General features: G+C 43.2%; 1 protein-coding gene across 2 annotated transcripts in view; it reads right to left on the minus strand.

Annotated features, from left to right (window-relative positions):
* FCHSD2 (FCH and double SH3 domains 2) overlaps nt 1–21,946 on the minus strand; it is a 178,984-nt gene that overhangs the window by 86,222 nt on the left and 70,816 nt on the right. For both annotated transcript variants that reach the window (XM_063327340.1, XM_063327329.1), the window contains exon 4: nt 628–704. In XM_063327340.1, the coding sequence (XP_063183410.1) occupies nt 628–704 (77 nt within the window). The remainder of the gene's footprint in view (nt 1–627; nt 705–21,946) is intronic.

Raw genomic sequence — 21,946 nt, forward strand, 5'->3', positions numbered from 1 at the left:
AGCAGCTTCTTCCTGTTTGAAATAACGTTTGTCAGAATACAAAGAACGCATCAAAATAAAGTATCTTCAAACTTTTTCAAAATATTTAGGAGGTATTACTCATAGGCGGGAGGCTTTCAGCAACTAACTCGTTCCTGTTTTGATGTTATGATCCACCTTTCATGTTAATGACATTAAGTTTTGTAAACAACTGTGTCTTGCTTTGCCTCCTCCTTGCTGTCAGATGGGATCTTCCTGAGGGGCGGCCTCCTAAAAAGAAATGTGTTGCTGTCTTTTCCTACGAAGAAATCCACACGCTTATTACTCTAACCGTAAAGCTATTTACTAAAATATATATTCAGATACAAGCATTAATACCCAAACAAAGTGCGCAATTACAGTTGTTGTCCGGTCTTGCCATTTTGTTTTTCCCGTCTTCCTAAATTATTCAAGTAATAAACGTCTACTTAAGACCAATCTCGGAATTTCAGGGGAAAACAAAGCTTCGTTTTTAACTGGCAATGCTCTACCACAAAGAAAAAAAAAACAACTTTAACTACAGAAGAGCAGCGTTTCGTTGTTGAGTAAAATAATTACACCAATTGAAAATAAACACAGCCATTTCGAGATATCCAACTGTTAAATTACCTATAATCACTTCGTTCATCAGCTTTCATTCCAAGCCAGTCCTTCTTCAAGTATTGGCTAGCCAGCTTCTGAATGCTCTGTTAAAACAAGGAATAAAACCAAAAAAGTTAAAAATAAGAGGTATCTAAAATAACATTTTTGCTGCTATATCAGACAAATGATAAGCTGACATATAAAGAAGTAATCAATGTACAGTATTAGCATACTACAGTGCAAGACTTATTTTTACCCTTTTTTGTACTTTTGACTTTAGTTTCTCTTGAGAAAAATCAATGAGTTTCATCTTAACGTTTTAATTCAGAGGGACTCTGAATCTACTGAGATTTACACCGAAAAATCCTTCTGCATGTGACTACGGCCAGTAAAACCAGTAACACAGAAGACGTCTGGGCAGCGTGTGGCAGAATCAGAGGAAGGAATGTTGCAAAATGCCTCAATTTGTCACAGTTCGGAGAATGAAGATCTTGATTTAACCCAATGAGGCCATGGGGTTCTGAGAAGCGACAAAATATCCGGTCATTTACGTGCCCAAACTGACGTGCTCAACTCTGATCAGTCATGTCCGCACCGTTATCAGTCAACTGGAGAAGCCCGATCCCAGGATCAAGCCCTTCCTCAGAGGATTACGATACACTGGAGGTTGAAAAATGCAGTTCATTTTTAATTATTAACGTTAATGACCCTCTTTAGTCTCTGCATTTCACTTTGCGCGGTCTGAGAAAAATCAATAACAGCATTTTCATACTCAGGCTCAGAGAGCAGCAATGTGGAATTCGTAAACAACGGGAGGGAGGGGAGTCGCCGCCGCAGCGCTCCCTCCTTCGGCTCCTAATCTCATTTCATGTATCGCTTACAAACTGAGTACCAGCAAATGGAAAAGAGGATGGATATTATCCAGCTCGCGGAGTCGGATAACGGGTTTATGAACACCGAGCAGCGTTCCTGCTTCTTCAAGAGAGCCATCACCGGAGGAGCACTCTCTTTTTGTATAAAAGTCTAGCAAACAAGTGGGAGACCTGGGTTGAAATTTCCTTTCGAGTTAAGAAAAATCAACGCCACAGTTGCTTTCCAGAAGAGCGGATCCCGGTGAAAAGCCTGGAGTGAGACACCTTCGCATACAACCCACCAAACGAGAAACATGGCACAGTACCATTTATTTACATTTTCCAGACTATATTCCAGATGCTGTCGCCTGCTGGGACAGCCTTTGAGTGCTCTTAGAGAAAAATATCAGAAGAACCTCAAAAAGCAGACCCGGGTTCCGTTCTTGTCTTACCAGCCCATTCGATGCTCAAATTTACTACCGAGCTCACAATCCGACTGACACTTTCACATCGAAAAATATTAATTGTTCCTAATATATCATTAGCGGAAAACTTACGCTCCCTCATATTAAATCTATCTATTTCACCTTAAGAGTCCAACTCCCAAGCCCCTCTGCTGAGGTGGGTACCAGTTTTCGGTGTGAACGATGCTTACAGACAGGTTTACACTAGTAGTCCTCGTGAAGCCAATTTCTTAACGCGTAACTCATGAACACGCATCCCACTGTGCTGCTATTTCCCATTCTGAGCTTCCACATCTTCCCCGGTTACCTTCCCTGATTTCTAGTGCTCTTTTTGCTCAGTTAAGGATCATTTTCAAATGCCACATCAATATTTCATTCTGACACGCTCATGTGTACAGTCAGCAATACTTCCCGCAGGTAAAGTTATGCCTTTAACTATAAATTCGTGAATTTCCATCGCAATTTCTTCCATTAAAAAAAAAAAATGCACAAATTGTATTAGGTAGCTGTTAAAAAATCCAGATAAAAGGAAAAATAACATCTCCTCTAACTCTGGCAGAGCAATTTGTGATGAGATACGGAGCTTTATTAGGTACCCCCCACCTGGTGTTATTTTCAGGTTTCCACCCCTTCCGCATCAGACCCCACCTACGAGATCTGCCCCAAGACGCAACAAACGTTCACAAACACAAAACTAACCACCAAAAAAAAAAAGCCCACTGACAGCTGAGGACAAGCTATGCCAAAATTAAAGACGCAAAAAACTCACAAGAGGGATAAATAAAGCCATTTTGCACACAGAAACCCTATTGCTGATGTCAGCAAATCAACTCTACAACTGGTGAGTAACCGTTTATTTCCAAAGCGACCAAGCTCGCCACCAAAATCAATGAAAGGCTGGAAAGGGCTCCAGCTGCAGAGTGAAGGTGTCTGATTATTTAGTGTTTGTTCATGAAAACCGATAAACCACACCTTGGCTTTTCATACAAAACTGCCATAGGCAAACCCGCGGGTTTTAATTAGACCAGTACAGTAGGTTTGCTTTCTTAAACTTTATGCTGAACGTAACCTTTTTGTATGAGAACTTCCTTGTTCTGGTCTCAATAACGCTTCTTGTTTCGCTGGACGGAAACAAAGACAACCACTGTTGGGATCAAGCGGAGAAATCAACTGGTTGTTTAACCTTTGGCATCGCCCGCAGCCCAGGAACATGCTTCTTTCTTCCTTGAAGGTGCACATCGATCACGTTTAACCGGCTTGAGAGAAAGATATTTCAATGCAAGAATAAATTTGTAGAGAGGCAGGAAAGGAAGACCGCGCAGAGTGCGCTCCTGATTTCAGTATTGTGTAAGGACACATTTCCTTAATGTTTCTTTAAACATTAACTTTAAAGAATGGGATAGAGCTTCACTGAGTAAAGGTGCTATCAAAAATCACGACGTAAATCCCCATCCAAGGTTGAGTGAAATCCATAAAAGTTCTCCTCCCTCTCAGTTTCACTGGACTACAGATAGTCGGAGTATCATGACTTGAGCAGCTCAACATGAGCCGTCAATGTGCGCTGGCAGCCCAGAAACCCCCCCACAGCCTGGGCTGCATCCCCAGCAGCGTGGGCAGCAGGGCGAGGGGGGGGATTCTGCCCCTCTGCTCTGCTTGGGGGAGACCCCCCTGCAGTGCTGCCTCCAGCTCTGGGGCCTCAGCACAGGAGAGACACGGAGCTGTTGGAGCGGGGCCAGAGGAGGCCCCGGAGATGATCCAAGGGCTGGAGCCCCTCTGCTGGGAGGACGGGCTGAGAGAGTTGGGGGGGTTCGGCCTGGAGAAGAGAAGGCTTTGGGGAGACCTTGGAGCCCCTTCCAGTCCCTCAAGGGGCTCCAGGAAAGCTGGGGAGGGACTCTGGATGAGGGAGGGGAGCCATGGGACGAGGGGGAAGGGTTTTCCACTGCAAGAGGGGAGATTGAGCTGAGATCTCAGGCAGAAATTCTTGGCTGTGAGGGTGGTGAGCCCCTGGCCCAGGTTGCCCAGAGAAGCTGTGGCTGCCCCATCCCTGGAGGGGTTCAAGGCCAGGTTGGACGGGGCTTGGAGCAACCTGGTCTGGTGGGAGGTGTCCCTGCCCAGGGCAGGGGGTTGGAACTGGCAGATCTTTAAGGTCCCTTCCAACCCAAACCATTCTGTGAGTCTATGACTTAAAAATCCCATTCTGGGGAAGTGATATTGCGAGGTGGGTGCATCTGCATCCCCAGGCACCGTGTGGCTCGTCTGCTCTGTGTCCCACAGGCAGGGGGCTTCCTTCCAAACCTTTGTGTCTGAAGAAACACTAAAACAATTTTTAGCATAAATACGTAAAGCCGTAGTTCACCAAAACAACAGTAATAGTCTCTCCGATGGCTGCGAAACAAGAAGGTTTTTTGATTTCATTTTTCCACTTCATTCCAAGGTGTGTATCACTGAATTTGAAAACAAAGTTCAGTTAATTATTTTTGAATGGTAATTACAATCGATTTATTTCAAAGTACGCTATTTTTAATCTATAATTATTGACACGAAAGGTCAAAAAATGTCTGAAATGCCCTGCAAGCACTGTGCAACCTCCGCTCACCCTTTGCCGAAACAAACGCACTTGGGCAATTCTGCTTGTGTGTGTTATTAACAGGACACATATAAAATAGTATAAACAGACTGGCTGTCACATAAAACCAATTTTAACTCATTTGAAAAAGACATATATCCTTCCTCCATGTCTTGGTTTTCCCTTCCTCCTCCCCATCAAAACGCACGTTGTATCGCTATGCTACGCACACATTAATATTACACATTCATAGGAACCTCAACTGGTTGCAAATCTGCCCAGCAGATGGATGGATGGGACATAAAATTGTGTCAATCGATCATCCAAGGAATCAACACCTAGAAATGAAATTCTGCTGAAGGGGAAGAGCATCAAAAAAAGCAGCAGAGTTTCACGTATGCTCAAATTCGTGTTTCCCAGCGCTATGGCTCCTATTTGAGTTGATCGCCCGACCTTACCTCAAGTTTATTGCTGGTGTTTTCTGATAAGGCCGGTTGACACAGATGTTGGGGGAAGAAAAAAATAATAACAAATTGCTATAACGGAAAGTAAGTAATTACCAACAGAAAAGGAAGGAGAAAGATGTTCCGAATTAAAAGATCATTGATAGAAAAGTATGCGGCTTTTAAAAAGACACATTAATGATGCTTTTCAAAGCAGTCCTAAGATCTTTATCTGCAATCCTTGAGAGGTGCTGATGACAGCCAGGTCCCCTAAAATCTATTATTGATTGCAGAAAGCATGGTAGACGCCAGCTGGTGTAACACCAAGCTTTGGAAAATATCTATCAACAGGACAAATTTAGTGCTGCTCTTCATTTAGGTGGTTTCAGTATCTTGCATCATTTTGATCACTTCTCTTTATCAGACCAAAATCCATCAACCAACCCTTTATAGCTTTCATTTCTACAAATAAATCTACGCTCTGCTATTATTGTCTCAGAAAAAGAGGAACCATGAATTGACAAGAATGACAGAAATATTGCCTTCTGAGTAATCCCTAATATTCAGCAATCCGAGGAGCTCCAGCACAGGCTCTAAGCAAACGGCCCAAATAATCCCTGCAAGAGGGGAAAAAAGGCAATGGGTGGGAGGAGAAGCCCGGCCAGGAGGTAAGACCTCAGGCTGGTGGACAAGGAGGGCACAGTGAGAGCGGCTGCTCCGACAAGTCTCCGATGGCAAAGCCTTCTCCGACCAGGCCATTCCCAGCGGAGTCGGGACCCTGAAACAGCCAGCGAGGGAGAAGATGGAAAGGAGAATTAAAGCAGGAGAAATGGGGAGAGTTCCTACCCGAAACCAAGTCCGAGATGGGAAGATGATGTCCTGTATGTTTAATATCCATTAGCTACTACATGATGTTAATACACCATTTTTCTAGTTTGAAGTGTAACTTTTCCAAGCGCTGATCACTGACGGGTAACAAAAAATAACGCTTCCCCCCCACCCCCCTGCCATGGATGCGGGCACGGCAATTTGCTTGACCGACCCTTGAGATCACTCCTATGTGTTACGTGCTGCCGCAGCAGCTTTCTGACATCATTTTGTTCGCTAAGTGGCATTATTTTGTTCGCTAAGTGGCATTATTTTGTTCGCTGAGCGCTCTTCTGGCAGGCAAACCCTCCAGGAGGGAGAGGTTTCGAGCATCTCTCTCTTTACTCGACTTCTCGGGGAGGAGCGAGGTTATTCCCAACTTCAGAAGTCCAACACCGGCAACTTCAGGCTCTCCCATAGCACCAAGGAAAAGTAATAGTTTTATTATGGATAAATTCTTATTATCAGGCCCATCCATTGCTCATGCGCGAGAGGGCTGTGTTTTGTTTTATTTTTAAATGAAAAAAACAAAAGAGTTCAGCAATGTTGGACCATTATTATTATTGACTTGCGTGTAAGATGGAAAATTCTATTTTAATTCAGTACTGCTGGTTCTTCAAAAATAGGATGGAGACTTACACTAAGACTTCCTTGTCATTGTAAAAACAGCAGTTTGACTGAGATCAGACAGTTCTAAAATCCCATTTTCAGTTGTCAGAGAGTTAAGACTGGCTGGGAATGAAGAGAAACCGCCATACACAGAGAATCCTCCAAAAAGAGAAGGAAAAAAAAAAAACCCACACAGCTGAGCTACGACAAATTTCTGCATTTTGAAGAATGCTTCTACTACCAAAATGAAAAAAAAGAAGATGCATCCCAAAAAAGACATTTCAGATGCTCGTGCTTCCCCGATCCCTGATTATTTCCTTAAATCACTGCGATTTTACATGTCTTTAGCTCAATGAGTCTGACTCACCGAAACAGCGAGGTACTTAGTGCCAAAAATTTAGTAGACAGCTTTATCAATCATACAGCTGGGTTTTTTTTTTTCACAAGCTTGAGGAGTAACTTGAAACATATTTAACGCTGTCGCCAATCTCTTCAAAACATTTGGACAGGGAGAAGGGAAGGTGTGGGAACGGAAAACGCAATGCAGTCTGCGTGGTGAGGAGGAACACGGAGAATACAGAAGAACAATTTAGTCTCAATATTAAATTCCCAGATAGTTATTAAGCGTTCACAGCCATTATTTAAAGTGGTATTTTATTTACTAGAGCTAGATTCAATAAAACCTTTAACGATTTAATAAGAACGAACGCCGTTCTGCACGGACTCAATTCAGGGATTCCACGCAGGATATGACTCGGTCCAATTTACATTATAAGCTGATGACAAAAACACTGTCAGACACAATTATTTTTGCTCGGAGCTTCCCCAGGGCCCTTCGGCAACGAGACCGTGACTAAAGCGCTGCTGCAGCACAAATAAAAATGAAAACAAACCACATAACAGGCAGCACACGGACTTCTACAGAGCACCCTAATACTTTCCAAAAGGCACAGACCAGAACTATGGCGGGACTGTTTATCTAAATTGCCTTTAATACGGTTAAACGATCAATAAAAGAGGTTTCCGCATGCCTGGCAGCATCAATCGTAAAACTCCCCAGAAACATTACAAAAGGCTGGTTATCTAATGGAAAGCTCCGTCTCCAATCACGCTGCTTCTCCTTCCTACCATTTGATGCTTCCAGTTCCAGAAAATAAGGAGTTTCGTTCTGTCATTCGCAATCTCTTTCCGAGCTGCTCCATTTCGCATTTTTTGATATTTGAAGCATGACAAGAAGGCAAAGGAAAACAAAGGGGAAAGCTGAAAAATTAATTTACAGCAATCAGGCTTAGCAAAGGAAACGTCAAATCTTTGTGGGGTTTGTTCTTTTGTCAAGTTAAAGTCAAGAGTTAAAACCGTTACATCACTGGAAGCCTCTTAATTCTTTCCAAAACATCTTGCTCCAGGAGTTTAGCATTATTTTCTATATTCAATCCATAAAAGAGATTTGAAAAAATAAAACAAACTGCCAAGAATTGTTTATTCACTGGTAGAAGGAGTATCTGAGATCCTACAGAAAGGAAAGGCAAAAGGCCGATCCACATGACGGTCCCCAGGTCCAAGGAGGGACGGTCCTACACCAGGGAAGACCATCCAGGAAAGTTCATGAAGTCTTATCCCAATCCCTAACTATTTTTACTCTAATGTGCTTAATATCACGTACTACAATTTCCAGTATGCTATACAGCGGATAAATCAAAAAATTCCAACGCTTTTGGCGTTTCAAGGCTGCCTTAAGGCTTTAGAGTAAACATGTTCCTCTTCATTCAAACCTGAATTTTTCAGTCTGAATTCGTAACCTGTTTATTTTCTTTCTCATTCTCAATGATTTTTTCACTGCTCTCCTCTGGTCTCCCTCCAGATGGTCTAAATCTTCCTTGAAATGTAGGAGCCGACACTTGGAAGACAAGTGCGCTGATTTTTCCAGGAGATTTTGAACTTCAGTCCTGTTGGCAGAATCACCTGCCGCCCATCTCGAGTCAATACGGTTGGTTGATGGTTGGACTCAATGATCTGAAAGGTCCCTTCCAACCTAGGCCATTCTATGATAATATCAGTAAATTCAATAAGTCCACATCCTACTCCCTCCTCCAGGCTCCTAATGATAACGTTGACTATTCCCGGATTAAGGACAGGCCCTAAGAAACCTCATCGATTTTAACAAAGAATTAGTTGATATCGTCATGATTTTCCCAATGTTTTTCAGCACGGTTTTGTCATTTTATGCAGACCACATTTCCCTAGCACGCATTTTAGACGGCCACATGAAAGAATCGATAACCTCCCTGAAGTCGAGACACCGAGCACCTTCTCTATTTACAGACCTGTTACCCTCTAACAGCAAAGAAAGAAGTCAAAAATTTATAGCAAAATGGTGTTAAGTGGTCTTTCTTAACACTTCTGTTTGTTGCTGCAACGCTTTTCCAGGAATTTAAACCAACCTGAACTTAACTCTTCCTCCCTCAGCAGTCCTTTTAAAAAAAAAACAGGCACTAAAGGTGCCCCTTTTTTTAAAAAGATTTCAAAGTTTTCCAAGACAACACTCACAGCCTTAAGACGGGAAATTATCTGAGGCTAAATCCCCTGCAGTCAAGCTGACAGGAGCTAGAGCCAATTCAGATTTATTCACTAAAATATCCTCAAACCTATTATATTCCTGATCTTTCACCAGGCCAAGATGGATATATTGCCTAGGGATTAATACGAGCCAATTTACCCACAGTGTTCTACTTCTCTTGGCAAAAAATACATGTTGGAAGTTGCCTTATCTGTGTATCTCCGTTATTAAGAGCATCCTGACAGATTAGGTCAATAAATTTTAACTGGTAAAACCATGGTTTGCAAAGCTTTAAATTGTTTGCTTTGTCTCCAAGTGCTCCTGCCTTTGGCTTCCAGATTTTAGGCACTCAAAAATGTAATTGTCATCTTCATGACGTGGTACCATGTCTGTAACTAAACTGCAGATCCTTCCAACTCTGCGCAAGTTACAAACGAGAATAAAACGAGTTACGACCAAGCCAAGTAGTCATGTGTATAAATTATTTTCACTTTCTAAAGTATAGACTTTAAATTGCTAAATGAGAGATACGCTGACATTCAGAAATACTCCAGGTCATTCAAGGCCTTTTGCTAAATTACTCCTAAAAAATTTCTAGGTTGATGCCAAACAGTCTTATTGCACGTTCCAGTGAGTATTTCAAAATGTTTTCTCTACTGATTCCACTGCGGGGCTGCCTGACTGGTACTGAGAGCCAGCACCAAGTTAAGGGACTCTCATCTTGCAGACACAGCAATTTTCAGCTCCACAACCTATGAGGAGGTACAATATGGCAAGCAAACTGACATTGAAACATAGAATCACAGAATGCTTTGGGTGGGAAGGGCCTTTAAAGATCATCCTATTCCAGCCCCCCTGCCCTGGGCAGGGACACCTCCCAGTAGAGAAGCGCAGGTTCCAGGGAGACCTTAGAGCCCCGCTCCAGTCCCTAGAGGGGCTCCGGGAAAGCTGAGGAGGCACTTTTTACAAGGGCTTGTAGCGATAGGATGAGGGGTAATGGCTTCAAACTGAATGAGAGATTTAGATGAGATCTGAGGCAGAAATTCTTGGCTGTGAGGGCAGTGAGCCCCTGGCCCAGGTTGCCCAGAGAAGCTGTGGCTGCCCCATCCCTGGAGGGGTTCAAGGCCAGGTTGGACGGGGCTTGGAGCAACCTGGTCTGGTGGGAGGTGTCCCTGCCCAGGGCAGGGGAGTGGAACTGGATGATCTTTAAGGTCCCTTCCAACCCAAACCATTCTAGGATTCTGTGGCTAAACATCTGATTGTCCCCACTCAGAGCTCTGATTGCTAGCATTAATTCAAAGTACAGTTTCCCAGGACACAGCACCTTCACCTACGCAAAATATAATCCAAATATCAGGTGTAAAAGTGAAATTCAAATGCTGTTGTATCATTCACTCAGAAGAGGAACTGCTTTTACACTTACTGGACCCACCAGTCTCCCCTGCTCTCTGCGAAACAAATGCCACATCCTTCCTCTGTCTCAAAGAAGCCGTTTGCACAAACCTTATCTGAGCGAGCGCTGCCTGTGAAGGAGGAGATGGGAGAGATCTCTATCACTTCCTCACTTCACTTTCTGCTGTTTTAAGGGATACAAGCCAAAAGCACCTGTTTAATACGGCTTTGAATGCACTTGCTGTGGGGTTGGAACTAGCGCTGCTGTCAGGTAGAGGGTTTTTTTCTTCTCTGCACAACTTTCTGTTTGAACTGCTGAGAAATGTCACATGCAACAGGTACAAAACTGTCTCTATTGACTCTTGAAATACTGATTGCTTTAACAAGGGCACCCTCAGTAAGTCTGAAGATGACACCAAGTTGGGTGGGAGTGTTCATCTGCTGGAAAGTAGGATGGCCTCAAACCTCTACCACACAGAGGTTAACAAGGCCAAGTGCCGGGTCCTGCACTTGGGTCACACCAACCCCATGGACGCTACAGGCTGGGGGCAGAGTGGCTGGAGAGCTGCCCGGCGGCAAAGGACCTGGGGGTGTTGGTCGACAGCGGCTGAACAGGAGCCAGCAGTGTGCCCAGGTGGCCAAGAAGGCCAACAGCATCCTGGCCTGTGTCAGGAACAGCGCGGCCAGCAGGACTGGGGCAGTGACCGCCCCCCTTGTACTGGGCACTGGTGAGGCCCCACCTCGAGTGGTGTGTCCAGTTTTGGGCCCCTCACCACACAAAAAGCCACTGAGGTGCTGGAGCGTGTCCAGAGAAGGGCACCGGAGCTGGTGAGGGGTCTGGAGCACAAGTCTTGTGAGGAGCGGCTGAGGGAGCTGGGGGTGTTCAGCCTGGAGAAAAGGAGGCTGAGGGGAGACCTTCTCGCTCTCTGCAACTCCCTGAAAGGAGGGGGTAGCCAGGGGGGGTCGGGCTCTTCTCCCAAGGAACAGGCGATGGGACAAGAGGAAACAGCCTCAAGTTGCCCCAGGGAAGGTTTAGGATGGATATTAGGAAAAATTTCTTCACCAAAAGGGTTGTCAAGCATTGGACCAGGCTGCCCAGGGCAGTGGTGGAGTCGCCATCCCTGGAGGGATTTAAAAGCCGGGCAGACGTGGTGCTGAGGGACATGGGGTAGTGGTGGTTTTAGCAGAGTTGGGTTGACGGTTGGACTCAATGATCTGAAAGGTCCCCTCCAACCTAGACGATTCTGTGTTTCCCCCCACCGAAGTGGAAGCTCCGTGCTGGTGGGGAGAAAGGCAGACAAGGATCATGATCTGGTGCTGTAGGAAAAAAGCAAAGCACCAATTAGGAACAAAAAACCCCAACCTTCAGCTTCTCAAATTCTCACCTTCCCCATAATTATCTCCTCAAGTTCTGTTTTGCTGCATGAGACCATAACCTGGCACTTCCCAGTTTTGTAACGTGAGGATATAGTGTAGTTTTAAATTCCAAATTTCCTTTAATTCAGATTTTAAGGGTGGCTGATGGCGTATGGCAACAATTTCAACTTCTACAGCATTTTTGGCTGGAGAATAATGTGAGATGTACGCCTCTGTAACACAGAAGAATCAGGACAGGATCTCGTAGGCAAAGACTGAAGTAGGGATTAAAAATCGGCATTAATGAGTTCACTTGCCTGACGGAAGAATTTGAAAGAGAAAAACCTTTATCATCCTTCCAGCAAAACAGCTCTAACAGCATCATCTGTTAGATGTGAAGAGCCCTGTGTGAACACTTTCCACACCACCACTGGAACCAGTTTCTGACTCAAGATATTTGTCAAAGAAAGTAGCAAAAAGGTCAATACAGCTTTTTAGCCTCCCAAATTTGATAACCCATTCAACACAGCTGTCCTGACCTCGATAACTTTGGCCTGTCATGATCAACACTTGCTATTTTTTTTCCTTCTAAAAAGGAAAATGCTTTTTCTACCCCCCACAAAAAAAAGAGGGGGGAAAAAAAAAGAAAAAAAAAAAGTATTTATAATCTAATCAAACCTTTTTTTGGAAGAGACTGGTCAAGCAATGTTGCAGCTGACACTGGCTCTAAGCCTGGTTTGTAAAAGAACCTGAAATTCAAAACTTTTGCTGTCAAAATAGCGCTCGGTGCTCAATGGCAGAGAAGTGACTGAAAACAGGATACGCTCTTTCTCACACTGTAAGTTCAAATGGCGTTTTTTGAAGCGACTTCATGGTTGAGTCAATTCTGTAGCGATTTTCTGGGAGACGAAAGGCTGCCCAATTCATGCAGATGCGCAGAATATATTAAGCAAAAGAAGAGAACTGTACAAGAATAAAACCACTGGGACACTGGACGGGACACTAAAACCAGAGCAAGTAAGCCATAGTAGAATATAATATTACACAATGCATATATTTTCTTACATAATTACATTAAAGCGTAGAAAGCTCTGTAAATAAAGTGTAAATTGAAAATGCTGGCTGGAAATTATCTGAAAATATGATGATAAAATTGCATACTACATCAGTCATCCACAAAGACAGATTAAGCAACCACAAAAACAAGACTCTTCAAAACTAGAGATTTACAGACACTGTAGGAAAGGGGATTTTAAGAAAATTCGAAAAAACACATATGACTTTAAAAGTAGTATGTTAATTGAGGAAGTTCATGTAAGGAAAATTCCACAGGCCAATTTTACTTCCACTTGATCACAAGGCTGTAAAACACACGTAGCTGAATGTTGAGGCGGTGAAATAGAGTTTCGGGAAAGAATTAAATAAATGGGAAGTTCCAATTAAAAGCAGCTTTCAAAGCCTGCAAGCGCAGTATCACAGAAAGATGAAAATATTCTAATAAGAGCAGTCACTGTTTGAGACTATAAATAAAATGCAGAATTACGAACTAAGCAGCGTAAAAACCTTACCCAAATTAAACCCCTTAATCTTCAGTTTATTTAAAGAAAAGAGCGAATGATTAACAGTTTAAGAGACTGGGGACAGGAGACAGAGGGTGATAGTATCTGTTAAAACTAAACATTTATATTATCAAATACAGCTGAAACCCACCAAAGAAATCAGCAGCTACAAATTTAAGACAGTAAATGTACAGCAATAGGCAAGTTATCTGATATACTTATTAAAAAAAAACCCCACCGATACTAACATATAAAAGCATGGTAGACACATGTTAAGCATGACAGTATCTTTCAATGTAAGCCAAAATAAATTAAGAATTGTTCTTGCAAACACTACTAATTCGGTAGCTGCCATTGATATAAGTTAATATTAACAGTGGGCTAGAAAACATTTAGTACAGTGTCACAGCAAGCTGCCAAAATGTATATTGCGATAAAGACAAAGCGGATTATTTATCAAGATCAACACGTATAAAAAGCACAGACAGCCTCGGTGAAGAGCATATACAGGTATTTCTAGAAACACAGGAGCGTAACGATGCCAAGGGGAGTTCTCTGGCTTTATCAATAGCAGCAATGGCATCTCAGCCCCCAGACTGGCTCAGAGCGCGACACAATTCACCTCTTAAATCTGAAAGGTTGACGTATTTTCTCCAAAACTGCAGACAAATCTGCCCAACAGGTTCCACCTCCATGCGAGAGCTATTTTCGCCCCCAGGTGAGCAACGCTCACGACAGATCAACTGTCCCTCCAGGGCAGGGGGTACAGCTGCATTTCGGACGCTTTGGGAAATTAAGAAATTAAAACCGCAGAGGAATAGGTCAATTGGAGTTAGTTATTCGGTGGGATGCAGGAATACAGACTTGCATCTCTTAGCCTAACTCAAATTAGTCTAGTTTAAGGTAACAACTTTGCTAAAGTATCCCGTGCCCACACCAACCGGCACTCTTCAGAACCTTAATATATTTGTCTGCTTTAAAGTTACTTTGAACTAGTTCAAAAAGCCGCGAAATATTCGAGGAGCTAAAAAGACAACATATAGGAATATCGGACTGAAACAAAGGCCGGGGAGCGACTTCTCTATCCCGTTTCAGAGACAGACTGCTACTGCAAATGGTATTTCGGAATTCACCGAGTCAGCCCCGCAGGCCCGGGACTGTCAAATTATGGTTCTCTCATCCTTGTTGTGTGACTTTGCATTTCCATTTATAAATAAACCGTAAATATGCCTGCGGGGTTTTTTTTTTTTTTTTTAATAATGCCATTCGCAAGAATTCAATGTTTGAATATTTAATATTTTGAAAAAGCCTAACAAGTGGAAACACGACCGTTTAATGTCCCGGATATATTGTAAGGAATCTCAGAAGGTGAGGGACTGCAAACCTGAGTTCTGGCAGCTCTTCCAAGTTATTAGAGCTGTTAATTGGTGAATCTGAACGCTCATCACTAACAAGCATTTCTTGAAAGAGTCTGTGTTTTATTGCATTAGGAGCAGACTGCAAAATATGACTTCTTTCCGTTCTCCATCTGCAGAGGAATATATCCTCCATTCCCTTTCTTCCCCTCCGTAAAAACCATTCCCGAGTTTGTTTTATTTCTCTGCAGTGCCGTCACCAGCCGTTTCTGAAGTCGCTGGGTGTTATTCATTGACGGTGTCTTCACAACCGAGCAGGTCGGCCTTCTCTATTCTGTGGGAACTTCTTAATTAAAGGTTCACAGGATTACAAAGCATGGACCCAGCTCCCTGTTTTATGTAGCACAAAGCTTGCTTCCCCCCCCCACGCCCCATCCGAAACCAGCTGGCAGATAACTATTACATTTGTTGGGCTTCACAGAATATTTATCGATCGGTTTAGAACAACCAAAATGTTACTACTCCAAAAGTTTATCACACTACAGTGTCAAAATTAATTTTGCATTTGGTATTCAGCTTCGGAGCTTGTTATATCTTCAGAATACGGAACTTGCAATTAGGTAATCTTTTATATTCAAATTTTATAACTCCGTTTTTGGCAGTAGTTTAAGTGTGTGCATCATATTGTGGGGGAAAACACAAAAATCTGCCTGAAAACACAATGCCATATTTTTAATGGATTTGGGATGTTTTGCTATTTGGAATATTTTGGTATTTGGTATGTCTGGCAAAGTTTACATGGGTAAATTTTGCTCTGGAAATCATTATCATTATTCACACTTCACAGTTTTCTTGGTCGATTTGTGGGGTTTTTTTATTAATATTTCTTGCCCATTCTGTTTCAAGCATTCCTTTTAAGCATTAAACCCTGAAACTCTACATTTAGCACTGCTGAAAACTTACACCCTCTAATACAAGATGATGATGATGATGATAATAGTAATAGTAATACAGATAGTGCACAGCAGGTCTGTTTCTATAGCTATATATTTATTAACTCGTGTAGTCTGGGTTAATTAAGCAAAGGACCTTTTCCTCGAATATCTCAGAAAACACTTACTTGCACTGACAATGTTTCACCTAATTCTACATGGAATCATAAAATGGTTTGGGTTGGAAGGGACTTTAAAGATCATCCAGTCCCACCCCCCTGCCCTGGGCAGGGACACCTCCCACCAGCCCAGGTTGCTCCAAGCCCCGTCCAACCTGGCCTTGAACCCCTCCAGGGATGGGGCAGCCACAGCTTCTCTGGGCAACCTGGGCCAGGGGCTCACCACCCTCACAGCCAAGAATTTCTTCCTAATCTCTAATCTAAATCTCCCCTCTTGCAGTGGAAACCCCTTCCCCCTCGTCCCATGGCTCCACTCCCTCATCCAGAGTCCCTCCCCAGCTTTCCTGGAGCCCCTTGAGGGACTGGAAGGGGCTCTGAGGTCTCCCCGGAGCCTTCTCTTCTCCAGGCTGAACCCCCCCAACTCTCTCAGCCCGTCCTCCCAGCAGAGGGGCTCCAGCCCTCCCAGCATCTCCGGGGCCTCCTCTGGCCCCGCTCCAACAGCTCCGTGTCTCTCCTGTGCTGAGGCCCCAGAGCTGGAGGCAGCACCGCAGGGGGGTCTTCCCAGAGCAGAGGGGCAGAATCCTGAAATCCTAAAAAAATCCCTCAAAATTCAGGCATTGCGAGTGTTCCTGGTACCCCCATCCCACCACAGCACCGTTACCTCACCCTGCCCCACAGCCATCACAAACGGTCTAACTGATAAATGCCATTTTCTCCAAGAAACTTGTATTCTCTGTAACAGTGTCCTTGATGCCAGAGCTCTTTTGGGTTTGGGGAGTATTTCACATGTTCTCATTGGAAAAGGACGATCCCAGTAAGACCATATTACAATGTTTGTGATGAAATATAGACATTAAATACTAACACAGAATTTAAACGATAAAATGTGATGATGTGAGGAGGCAGAAGGCCAAACCTATCCAGTTCAGCAGTCAAACGGCCATCGTTTCCAAGTCTTGCTCAGTCCCATCTTCCCTTTCTCCACCCCCCCAGCTTATTTTCTCCCAACTAATAAAACAGCCAAGGAGGAGGAAAGGTTTACCCCTGCTCGTCTGGTTATGGACAGATCAGTAAAAGAATTAATTGTAGCGTAAAGACTATAACAGGCTGCTTCAGCCAGTGAATTTAAACTCTTGACTGAGAGTTTTGGTTTGTTTTGAGCAAATCAGTATGTACCAAAAAGTACCATTATGAATTTTCAGTGTAGAAGACAAAGAGACAAAGATCTGCACATTTTTAAAAACCAACGGAGATGACTCACCTTGGCTGGAGAACTCTTTCAGCTGAACAAACAACCCAATTGTTCTCTGGAAATCAGAAAGAAGAGTGGACGTGCTTACATCCGCAAGTAAGTTTTTGGCACCGTGACCCAATCATGAAAAACAAAGATCTAGAGTTCCTAAGTGAAAAAGCTGGATTAATCAGAGGGGGTAAGTATGGGTCCAGTTGTACCTAACACCATTCCCAACATTTGAGGGAAGAAGACACCAAAGCTCCCTTCTTCTCCTGCTTAGTGAAGTTTGAAAATTGACCCACAAAAAGGGACTGATGAACTATTTCTCAGTAATTTCAGTGGAGATCATGAGTTGTGGGGGAGAAAAGGAAGAATAAAATACATTCTGGGTCAGGGGAATCCCATCAAAGTGGTTTTTTTGGGAGAACCTGCATTCATCTAAGGACATACAAACTAATGGGATTGTGTCCTGCAGGGAAACACAGAAAAAACTACGCAGCTCAAGAAACACAGTTTCAGAAGAAATGTGGCCAAGGACAGTTTCTTCCAGTCTCTGACTGGTCTGCTCACACCAGCTGATCTGCAAGCTGATGTGAGCTGATAACCGGATTCATGGGCCTTTAAGAATGAAAAAAAATCTCATCTTCCACTTCCAGAGGCAAGGGATTTTGGAAGATATTCCCAACAAGAATGAAATACAAGTATTGTTTCCTCCCTGTAACTCCAAATTTCAGTCTTTAATATGCATCACTCAGAGCAACGTACCACTGATGACGTGGGACAGCTCAAATTTTTGCAATTTCTACTTTTCAACACCAACAGAAGTTTCTTTGATCTTTCAGCTGAGCTGACATGAAAAATGACATTCTCAAAAATCTTCAATCCATGGTCTACTACTCCAGTTAATGTCTGAGTCACGATCAGATGATTACTACATCACCTACTTGACGTTGCAGTGCATGAAATGCCAGGTGCCAACACAGTGTTCCACTTCCAGTGATAAGAAATTAACTGTCTGCCTGAAATTGTCAACGTTTGTACCCCAAGATGACAGAGTTGAGCCAAGATTTCCCAATAGTAGATGCAAAATTGAATTTTACACTCCTAGGATGAATATAAAAGGCAACCTTAGAAACCCAAGCTTGCTGCTTCTCTCATGCTGATGGCGACAGAATCATAGAATCATCCAGGTTGGAATGGACATTTCAGATCATCGAGTCCAACCATCAACCCAACACTGACAAACCCACCACTACCCCATGTCCCTCAGCACCACGTCTGCCCGGCTTTTAAATCCCTCCAGGGATGGTGACTCCACCACTGCCCTGGGCAGCCTCTTCCAATGCTTGACAACCCTTTCGGTGAATAATTTTTCCTAATATCCATCCTAAACCTCCCCTTGCAGGGGCAACTTGAGGCCATTTCCTCTTGTCCTATCGCCTGTTCCTTGGGAGAAGAGCCCGACCCCCCCTGGCTACCCCCTCCTTTCAGGGAGTTGCAGAGAGCGAGAAGGTCTCCCCTCAGCCTCCTTTTCTCCAGGCTGAACACCCCCAGCTCCCTCAGCCGCTCCTCACAAGACTTGTGCTCCAGACCCCTCACCACCTCCGGTGCCCTTCTCTGGACACGCTCCAGCACCTCAAGGGCTTTTTGTGTGGTGAGGGGCCCAAAACTGGACACAGCACTCGAGGTGGGGCCTCACCAGTGCCCAGTACAGGGGGACAGTCCCTGCCCCAGTCCTGCTGGCCACACTGTTCCTGACACAGGCCAGGATGCTGTTGGCCTTCTTGGCCACCTGGGCACGCTGCTGGCTATCTGCAATCTCGGCTATCTGCAGCTTTAGGCAATTATTTCCTTTGTCTGCCCTAAAGACACTTTCGTACGTTCGACTGTGCAAAGGCCTGAATGCACAGCTTGCACAGTGTGTTGCAGTGTCTCCTGTTCTATCCCTGCAAAGAGACTGGCAGAATTGGTTTGGGTTTGGTTTTTTTTTGAAAGAAGAAATTAGAACAAACCCACTGTAAGACCATGAAAATCATATACCCTCCTTAGTAAAAATCTTTGGAGACTTTTTCTGTAGACCAGTACAAGTAAGCAATGCCTGTAATACCTGCGAAGCCGCAAAGAGTTTGCTGTCAGAAGATCCCAGGTGAACATCCCATGCCGACACCACTGCAAATAATTAAACAAGGTCTAAAGGCAAGCACCGATACCAGCATTCCCCAAGCACAGCGGCTCCAAAGCTCACAATCAGTTTCTAAAAAGCAGCAGTGTTTTTCAGGTTTTGCAGTCTTTGCATTCCCCTTACGGAAAGCCCTCACCGTATAATATTTCCCGCCTTCCTAAAACTCCAGATTAACTCTCAGTGGAAGTAGTATATAATTTAAGAGTAGTATTACTTAGTGAAAAGCGTTTTCCTAGAACACTTGCCCTCATAGAATGGTTTGGGTTGGAAGGGACCTTAAAGACCATCCAGTTCCAGCCCCCTGCTCTGGGCAGGGACACCTCCCACCAGACCAGGTTGCTCCAAGCCCGCTCCATGTCACGCAAGTAACTTCTGAGATGACATCCACATTCCTTAACCTGGTCTTAAAACGCACCAGTATCTATTTCAGGGGGTTTACTGGGTTTTATTTTGTCTTTTTTTAAATCAAACAGTAGCAGAGACACATCTTTGAACACGGATATTCAGACTACGCAAAATTATAAGTAAGGTTTGAGTAACCTTAAACTGTCTTTATGAGCATTTTAAGCTTACCAAGAGTAAATTTGGTATCTCAATGGATCTTGATACCTTAAATCTAGGCTATCTTTTTTAAAAAAGAAATCTCTCTTTCCACCAGGACAGAAGAGCAGGCGGCTGCAACTACTGCACAGGTGTTAAAGGTCATGTTCATGTTCAAACATCTGTAGCAAAAAAAGCCCTCCACAGCCCAGGATACAGGTGCCAAAGCACTCACTAAGGGGAAAAACAGGCTATTAGAAAATATTTTTTTCTCTGAAGTTATTAGGCAAGCCAACTGTTCTAAGAGCTGCCAAGAGCATCCAAGTCCAACTCAGTTTGACTTCATTCATATTAAAAAAAAAAAAAAAATTCCTTCCTGCTCATTTAAGACAGAATTTAACAGGAACAATTCAGAAAAAAATAAATGATCAAGCTAATCTCTGCACAGAAAAAAACCAAAACAACTGGTGAAAAGCCACCAGAACAGAAGGAAAGCTTGTCTTCGGGTATTTACAACATAAATGTATTCACTCTCAATGTTTGCAAAGTACAGATCCGCCCACAGGAACTTTTATACATATATATATATATATACACACACACATAGTTATTTTTTCAGATGTGAAATTCATGGATTTGGTATTATCAGATAAATGGAACAACTGAGAAAAGCAAGAAAATGCCCGGCGCCGGGGGAAGCCGACCATCTGGTCTCTAACAGACTAACACAATGGGGAAGGAGTTGAGTTTGGCAGCTCAGGACTGGAAAGCATATGGTCCCTTTCCTCTTAACTGGGCATTTTCTGGCTTTTCTTAGCTTGTGTCAGACCTTAACAGACCTCGTGGAGTTTGTATTAAGCTTTCTCGTACTGAAAATCAAACCATAGAGAGGGCTCAGAGTTCTTCGCTTCGGGTCATTTTGAAGCGGGCTAAGCGGGGAAAAAAAAAAACCCTGAAAATCTCTGTCATCTTTCAAGATCATTGTGTTGGAATTTATTTTCTGCTTTCTGAATGGGCTGGGTGCTAATTCTTCACCAGACACGTGCAACGTCCTTATACCATTTTCAAAATATAGATGCGGTAAATGCCCTGGGGCTTGCTTCCAGGTCAGGTCAAAAAAAAAAAAAGGAAAAAAAGGAGAAAAAGGCAAGACTGAACCTTGGCAATAAAATCCTACCAAGATTATTTGGGTCAAACATCTTTGGGTTCAGAGTAAGTTTATTCTTAAATAAGCAAAGTTAATCTTTTTGTTTGTATATTTACTAATGGTTACAAGACAAGCTCTTGAGCTCTGAGTTTATTCATACAATGATAAAATAAATCAGAGAAGCCTGAAATTACCACAAACAAAAGATTTAAAAGTCTATACTGGTAGCAAACATACTAAATTTTAATGTGAAAGTAGCTGAGTACAGGACTGAAAGGAGTTACTTGGAAACAGATTCATATTTCAGATGTTCACACTAGTATTAGAGACGTTTTGGGTTTTTTGCCCATCCAGTTTATCATAAGGTTTCACTTCAGTGATAAATGGAAGTTTCAATTATGTTTTCAGATCAGCGATTTAAACAAGATAAATACATCATGCTGCAAATGCTTCTACTGGGGTGTCTGGGAGCACCGGTACCCTCTGAACGGGTCAGCACCCTGTCACGTCAGGGCGGAAAACTAGAGACCAAAAATCTCAAAAAAAAACCCAATATAGTAACAACTCCTCAAATTTTTAAGACAAAAGTTACACACCAAAATTAATCTAATACAAACGAATTGAGCACAGGAGAGAATGAGACGAGATTAGTCATCACAACACTGATCCCCGCACATCAGCGCCTTCAAATTATTTGAGATTACCTGAAATTGCACTATTTCATGTTGCAGTATGGTCAGCTATTACGTACTCAAAGTAAAGGCTCAATAAGTATTTAGCATTATTTTTTTCGGACCTAGCCGCAACTTTCACCTTGCAGAGATTAGTAGGTACTATTTTTACCCTTGTATCTAAAAAGTTACATGGATAAAAAAAAAATCTGCAGCAGAAAATCTTCCAGAAGACTTTCAGGATGTAATCATGATGAAACAGCCATAAAATTAAGACTATTATGCATCAAATAAACAGCAGTAACTGTGTGTATGGCCTTACCAGTGACCGGTGACCAGTGACCAGTGACAGGCAAACCCACGACCGGATTCATTCAGCAGTGTCAAACATTATTCTCGATCCCACAGATGTGTTAAAAAAGTCATTGCTTGAGGGCAAACG

Source organism: Chroicocephalus ridibundus, chromosome 1 (assembly GCF_963924245.1).
Source record: "Chroicocephalus ridibundus chromosome 1, bChrRid1.1, whole genome shotgun sequence".
Classification (NCBI taxonomy): domain Eukaryota; kingdom Metazoa; phylum Chordata; class Aves; order Charadriiformes; family Laridae; genus Chroicocephalus; species Chroicocephalus ridibundus.